This window comes from Sinocyclocheilus grahami, unplaced genomic scaffold (genome assembly GCF_001515645.1).
Source record: "Sinocyclocheilus grahami isolate Dianchi unplaced genomic scaffold, SAMN03320097.WGS_v1.1 scaffold703.1, whole genome shotgun sequence".
In the NCBI taxonomy this organism is placed as follows: domain Eukaryota; kingdom Metazoa; phylum Chordata; class Actinopteri; order Cypriniformes; family Cyprinidae; genus Sinocyclocheilus; species Sinocyclocheilus grahami.
In genome coordinates this window covers 449,030-456,464 of record NW_015505882.1, presented here as the reverse complement: position 1 = coordinate 456,464, position 7,435 = coordinate 449,030, and the positions used below count along the sequence as shown (strand labels likewise).

The 7,435-nt window shown below is 36.0% G+C and overlaps 1 protein-coding gene across 3 annotated transcripts; it reads right to left on the bottom strand.

The window, feature by feature from the left end:
- Positions 1 to 402: 402 nt before the first annotated feature.
- Positions 403 to 6,080, bottom strand: slc16a7 (solute carrier family 16 member 7). 3 transcript variants are annotated; one of them, XM_016243880.1, is made up of 5 exons: positions 5,978 to 6,076; positions 5,517 to 5,751; positions 5,058 to 5,201; positions 1,524 to 2,360; positions 403 to 1,436 (listed from the first exon to the last, which is right to left on the bottom strand). In XM_016243880.1, the coding sequence occupies exons 2-5, from the start codon at positions 5,731 to 5,733 to the stop codon at positions 817 to 819; spliced, it is 1,818 nt and encodes a 605-aa protein (XP_016099366.1). In that variant the 5' UTR covers positions 5,734 to 5,751; positions 5,978 to 6,076; the 3' UTR covers positions 403 to 816. The 3 variants fall into 3 exon arrangements, with proteins under 3 accessions (XP_016099366.1, XP_016099367.1, XP_016099368.1); XM_016243881.1 differs by lacking the exons at positions 403 to 1,436; positions 1,524 to 2,360 and adding exons at positions 2,847 to 3,036; positions 3,280 to 3,332 and having other exon boundaries at positions 5,978 to 6,080; XM_016243882.1 differs by lacking the exons at positions 403 to 1,436; positions 1,524 to 2,360 and adding an exon at positions 2,847 to 3,036 and having other exon boundaries at positions 5,978 to 6,079.
- Positions 6,081 to 7,435: the final 1,355 nt, after the last annotated feature.

Below are 7,435 nucleotides of genomic sequence, written 5' to 3'. Positions count from 1 at the left end.
TCAGGATCATTAGAAAATCACAGGTAGCTGAGTTTGATCAGGGTTGGGGCTAAACTCTGCAGCGCATTCGACCTCCAGGGTAAGATTTGAGGAACCCTGAGATATATTAAACAAATCACTGTTTTTTAATCAAAGTGTAAAGAATGAACCTACAATGAGTGTTATGTGTTTATAGATAAATGTTTTTTTTTTCTTAAGACACTTCACTGTATTCATTTGTCACTGTGAATTTGAATGTCCGTTATAATAATGTACACTCATCTGTTTTTCAAGTAAGATTTGAGGAACCCTGAGATATATTAAACAAATCACTGTTTTTTAATCAAAGTGTAAAGAATGAACCTACAATGAGTGTTGTGTTTATAGATAAATGTTTTTTTTTTCTTAAGACACTTCACTGTATTCATTTGTCACTGTGAATTTGAATGTCCGTTATAATAATGTACACTCATCTGTTTTTCATCATCTGTTTGCCAATCTGCATAACCTTTTTTAGATTAAAATTAAACCTATATAATTTTTAAAGTAATAATATACAATGAAAACTCTACAATTAAAGCAATAAATCTTAATAAATTACAAAATGCAGATTTCTGGAATACTTGATTCTGATTGGTCAGTCTCAGCATTCAGCAGTCAGATATTTTCTGAAATCCTGCCGTTACTACTTTATGTCTCTTATATCACAGTGGAAGCTTTAACATAATATACAGGAACAGTTATCAAATCATTTCAACTTTTTGCCTTTCTCTCGATAGATAGACAGACAGGCATATAGATAGAACAACAGATATACATAGATAGGTAGACAGACATCTACCTATCAGACAGACAGAATGACAGAACGACAGATAGATATACAGACGTATAAATACAATGACAGAACAATAAATAAGTAGACAGAACAACATAAATTGACAGACAGAACGATAGGCTGACGGACAGAACAGATATTAAGACATAGAATGGCAGATGGATAGACATATGGATAGAACTGACAGGTAGAACAAGAGAAAGAAAGAGATAAACAGAAACACATACAGGTATATATATATATATATATATATATATATATATATATAATGATAGATAAGTTGACAGAATTACTTCAATAGACATGTGGACAGAACGACAGATAGATAGAATGATATTCAGAACATCAGTAAGACAGAGAGAACGCTCTTTGCTGGTGGAGTCTGCTGCTTCCTCTGTGTTGAGTTTGATCTCTTCCTCGTTGTCTTTGTCCTCCTCATTAGCAGCAAGCACTTTGGCTGAGCCGATCTCTAGCTCTACCACCTTTCTCTGTTTCCCTTCCTTTTCCAACCATCTGTAGTTGTAATAGTTCATGATGAAAAGGAAGATACCTCCAAGCAGCATCATCATGCCACAAGCAAAGTACATGTATTTGTAGTCCATGAAGATGTCGACCAGCAAACCTGAGGAAGATATCTGTGAATAAACATCCTGAACATTGTAACACAGAGAGATATGTCAGTCAGTGAAGATCTCATATTTGGACTTACCAGAGATTGGTGGCCCCAGCAGGACAGGCCCACACTCTATAATGGTAGCAAGCCCAACCGCACTGGAGAACCGCTGGGCTCCCACCAAATCCATGAGTACCTCGAACAGGAGAGCACACACCATCCCAAAAGCCAGGCCAAAGAACACTGCGTACACCACCAGGCCACTGTAACCTGGTAAGAGCGGACACATCATATGGCACAGGCCATTATATGTCACAGCGAAGCTGAAGAAATACTGGATCTTGGGTCTGATCCATCTGGTGTTGGCGACCAAACCCGTTCCTGGACGTGCAAACATGTCTACTAGAGCGAATATGGAGAGCAGGAATGCTGCGGAGTACTCATCTATCCCCTGATGCTTGGCATATGGTGCCAGGAAGACCACTGGAGCAAAAAATCCAAAAAACATGAGCACATTCCCCACCAGATAGATAAGGAAACCTCTGTGCTTGAAGAGGGAGACATCAATGAATTGGTTGACTTTCGTGGCACAGACTGACTGCTTGGACTCGTCTTGTCCAGCTGTCTGAGAGGTGACGTCCAGTTTTCCTGTGTCATTCTCATCAGTGGTTTTCCTCACTGGCAGTTTTGTTTTTATCTTGATGGGCCTCATAAGGGATCCTGCTACGCAGCAGTTGAGCAGCACTCCTCCGAGTATGAGGAAGCTTCCTCGCCATCCAAAATGGTCAAAGAGAAACTGGTTGAGGGGAGCCAGGGTGGACAGGAAGACCGGGCTACCCGCCATTGCCAGGCCATTTGCTATTGGCCTTTTCACAAGGAAGTATTTACCGATTATCGTAAGAGATGGTTGCAGGTTAAAAGCTAAGCCAAAGCCTGTAAAACAAAAGCATTTTATGTGAATTTTCAACGAGTTAACATTTGACAAAGTACATAAATCCTGTACTTGAGAAGTACAGATGTCCTGAGGACACATCACTCCAATAAAAGTACTCTACTTGAGGGTTAAATATAACCATGGCTTATTTGGCAACCCAGCGCTGGTTAAATATTGGACAGAACACATGCTGGGTTATTTTGACTGGTTGGGTTAAATGTTTGACCCTACATGTTGGGTTGTATTATTTGTTTAAAAATTACTATATAATTGCTGACTAAAAATGGGTTGGAAACTAGAAATCACACACTCAGAATTACTAGCGGCAACAGTAATAATCAAAAGGTGAACATTCATTTATAAGCAAGAACACATTGACAAATTGAATTTATTTGGGTGAATACAGCATAGTTTACACAATATTACATACATTTTAACTCGGTTAACAAGCATTTTAGAAATAAAAATGTCATATTTAAAAGTAACATTTTAATTCAAGTGTATTAAACTGTTCTCTGTTATGCTTTTTAACCAAAATAGTGCTGATTCTCGTGCTGGTGTGTCGCTGAAATCTGAGCCGGGGATGGGCTGCTGTTCGGCGGGGAAACTGCGAACCTCAGACCGCTGCCTCGTGTTTCACTTACAGCTGAAAGATGCCGTGACTGACTCCATAACCTAACCATAAACAACCAGTACTGAGATTAGAGAACATATTTTAACATCAAAATAAATTAAATTCAGTATTATAAATTGAAATCAGTTTATGTTATGCAAGGCAAAAGGTGTTTCTCTCATGCAAAACAACCGCTGCTGGTGCAGTCACCTGACTGACATCTCGAACCTGTATGTTGCCTTGTGTAAAATAAATCTTTTACAGCACAGTAAAGACTTTATAGATGAAATAAACCGTATACAAACCTTTCTTTCACTGAAGAAGTGCACCAGTTCGGCGGCGCAGACCGCTCTCTCTCCTGAAGAGGATGCAAAAAGCCCGCGCTTCAACACTCAAAACTCAGCGGATGGGCAGAAAAAATAACCCAGCATTGTAGGTATCAAAAGTAACTAGGATTTGACATACTCCATAATGCTCAAAATTCCTCTTTGAGAGAAGGGTCTAATGTTCCAGTCACACTGACATACACCACCATTCAAAAGTATGGGAAGATTTTTTATTTTTTTTTTAAAGAAATTAATACTTTTATTCAGCAAGGACACATTACATTGATCACAAGTGACAGAAAAGACGATTAATGTTTCAAAAGATTTCTATTTAAAATAAAAGCTGTTCTTTTAAAAAGTCAAAATCATAAAAAAAAAATGTATACAGTTTCCACAAAAATATTATGTGGCACACCTGTCTTCAACATTGATGATGATGATAATAATAAAAAATGTTTCTTGATCATCAAATCAGCATATTAGAATGATTTCTGAAGGATCATGTGACACTGAAGACTGGAGTAATAATGCTGAATATATTTGAAAATAAAAGTATTACTGTCTTTACCGTAAATTTCATCCAATAAATGCAGTCTTTGTGAAGAAACTTTTGAATGGTAGTGTAGATATGATGTTAAATAGTTTAGAGTCTGATCTAATACTATTTAGCAGTCAGCACACTGGAGTGATGCGAATCATTTTACTCCCTATTTTTTGCTCATTTTGAGTCGAACAAGACAGATTCAGTGATTTATTAATTTGAGACTTTCTTCAAGTGATTATTGAATTAGTGAGTGCTGCCACTGAAACTCACAGTTTTACAAATGCATAATAAAAGAACACATGAACAAATTGATTCTAAAGAATGATTCATTCAAAATCTCTATTACGTCTTGGATCAGTCACTTCACCTCAAAATAACAAGGAATGGCATGTTTTTCTAAAACCCAGAATATTAATTTAAACATGGAGATCAAACAGACAGATTTCACCTTGCAGTTGTAATCTTTGATCACACACACATGCACACACACACACACACACACACACACACACACACACACACACACACACGCACACACACACACACACACACACAGGGGAGAGACCCCCGCGGAATATATTTGAAAATAAAAGTATTACTGTCTTTACCGTAAATTTAATCCAATAAATGCAGTCTTTGTGAAGAAACTTTTGAATGGTAGTGTAGATATGATGTTAAATAGTTTAGAGTCTGATCTAATACTATTTAGCAGTCAGCACACTGGAGTGATGCGAATCATTTTACTCCCTATTTTTTGCTCATTTTGAGTCGAACAAGACAGATTCAGTGATTTATTAATTTGAGACTTTCTTCAAGTGATTATTGAATTAGTGAGTGCTGCCACTGAAACTCACAGTTTTACAAATGCATAATAAAAGAACACATGAACAAATTGATTCTAAAGAATGATTCATTCAAAATCTCTATTACGTCTTGGATCAGTCACTTCACCTCAAAATAACAAGGAATGGCATGTTTTTCTAAAACCCAGAATATTAATGGAGATCTGGAGATCAAACAGACAGATTTCACCTTGCAGTTGTAATCTACACACACACACACATGCACACACACACACACACACACACACGCAGGGGAGGAACCCCAGTACACTGTACTGACCAATCACAATCTAGCATGGTTATTATTAGCAGAAGAACAATAGGACAAGCAAGAAAATGTATATTAATGTTATAAACGTTGAAATATGTACCTCCAATGACTCCCACGCATAAATACAAATGAAAAATTGTGGTGCCAAAAGAAGCCGCTACCATAGCAACCCCAACCATTAGCCCACCAACTATCACCACTGGGCGGCTCCCATAGCGGTTCACCAAAATACTGCTCACAGGTCCTGTAAGGTGACACAGAAAGATGATGCAATGCTCATATTAAAAGTAATACTAAAACCTTGACTTGTAAATCTAAACCTGATTTGGATGTGACTATGCAAAATTAGACTAAACAGGATCACAGCTCTGGCTCATTATGCAACCATGGGGACAAAGTCATCTTTGATTTGGGCTCCTACTGCTTTTTGGTTATTTCTAGCACATATTGAACGGCTCTGCCTGATTGTGGGAGCACCTAGAATGCCAAGAAATGGCGCAGCTTTCCAAAAATGACATGTATATATTACCATGCAAAGTTGAGTAATATGCTTTCTAACCTCCTGCATACATGGTAGCCAGCATGATGGAGGAGACCCAGGCTATCTCACTGTAGGAGATGGAGAAATACTCCTGGATTTCCTTGAAGTAGATGGTAAGGGACTTGGGAAAGGCGTAAGAGCAGCCGATGGAGATGAAGGATCCAAACACCACAGCCCAGCCCCAGCCTCCATCTGGAGGAGTGTAGCCCAGGTTTGTGGTAGCTGATTGGGGCATATTTGCTTTAGTTCCTCTCTAAAATAATAATAATAAAAAAAGTATGATTTCATCAGTAGTTTTCAATAAAAGTACAGAACACTTATCTACATTCACTCAGAAAACATTTAGAAACTTTCTAGTTGCTTGAAAATCTTTGTACACATTTATTTATCAATATATCTACATTTCCACTAACTAAAAACTTTCTAGGAAAAGTATATAAATATCTGCAAAGTATAAGAGACAGGATTAGTGAGCTTACCTCTCTAGGAGTTGCGAGACAACTGGCAAAGCTTCCAGATGGCTACATGTTCGTGCCCTGCTATCTTTTTTTCTTCTTCTTCATTTTCTTATCAGGTCTCTTTTTTTGTGGTTCTCCATATCACGTGAAATGCCTTGCCCTTTTTTTAAAGAGAGAGAGAGAGAGAGAGACTGAAGGCGTGGATACATTTTTTTTATTAAATTTTTATGAATATATAAGTAGCATTTTATATGCACATTTACACAGCCACATACACAATTTAAAATGTAACTAAATTTAATAAATAAATAAATAATAGCAAATTATTAAATTAAATAGTAATAGTAAGACTTGCAGACCAGTGTTGTTTTAGCATTATTTATATACTTTATTAATATTTTGAATAAGCTTTTATTTTTTACATTTCTGTATTAGTCATTTTGTGATGTGCTTTTGTCCTTTTTTATTAGTATTTCTATACTAAGTTTTAGTATTAGTTTAGTGAGAGTACCAACTCTCAGTTTTAGTTTCGTTTTAGTAAATAAGAACTTTATTTATTTAAATTAGTTGCCAATGCAATATTTATAATTTTCAATTAATTAAAAAAAAAGTTTTTCTTATATTTATATTTCTTTTTTATATTTTATTTGTTTATATGTTTTATTTTTAGATATCAATTACTTAGTATTTATTTAATAAATTGTTTAGTAATTTCAGTCATTTGACTCGAACTTATTGATTTCATTCAGTAAAAAAAAATTTTCACCTTTTTATAAATGCGAAAAATTAAATGTTTAATAGTTTTAGTTAACAATAACACCACTGTTGCAGACAGATTTTCTCTTGATAAACTTTCACCTAGCAGGTATGGGAATTCATCGATGTGTTATTATTTCATATCTAAATCCTAATGGTGATTTCAGACGAAAGTCTATCTCCTGTCTCTCCAGTAGATATCAGTGTTGTGTAAATGTCACACAGCAGGTCGCACCGCTTGCGGCCTAGTGGAAGCTTTTGCTGTAAAGGCCTAAACACATTCCTACTAATACAATCACCTAAAAATGTAACAATGTCTTCATGCAGTAACAATTCAGAGAATTTTACTTGAACAGCATCAATATTGTTATGAATCTATGGCATCTGTCTTGCTCTTCTGCTTTGTGAATCCAGTCAAATATATTTTTCATGATATATGCTTTTTCTAGAAAACTGTTTTCATTAAATATAATAATAGTTTTTTTTAAGTGCTTCAGGTTTTATTGAGTGTAATCTGTTTTGTTACTTTGCTCATTGCGTAATGTCCAAGTGCATTTCATTTGGATTTGCACCGATTACTGATATAATCGTGGCATAGTACATTGTGTTTTTTCACATTTTAGGTTGAATATTATATCTGCTTTACATATTGCTCATGAATCAGTTGCAGTTCATGCACAGGAAGTTATGGTGGCTGCACTATTTTTGCCTAGGGCTCATTTT

Bases quoted from the DNA above. Each gene is read 5' to 3' on its own strand.
- slc16a7 (XM_016243880.1), bottom strand. From the start codon at position 5,733: ATGCCCCAATCAGCTACCACAAACCTGGGCTACACTCCTCCAGATGGA. The intron at 5,202-5,516 runs GTTAGAAAGCAT...GTCACCTTACAG, and splicing joins GGCTACCATGTATGCAGGAG to GACCTGTGAGCAGTATTTTG. The intron at 2,361-5,057 runs GTACATATTTCA...TTTGTTTTACAG, and splicing joins ATGCGTGGGAGTCATTGGAG to GCTTTGGCTTAGCTTTTAAC.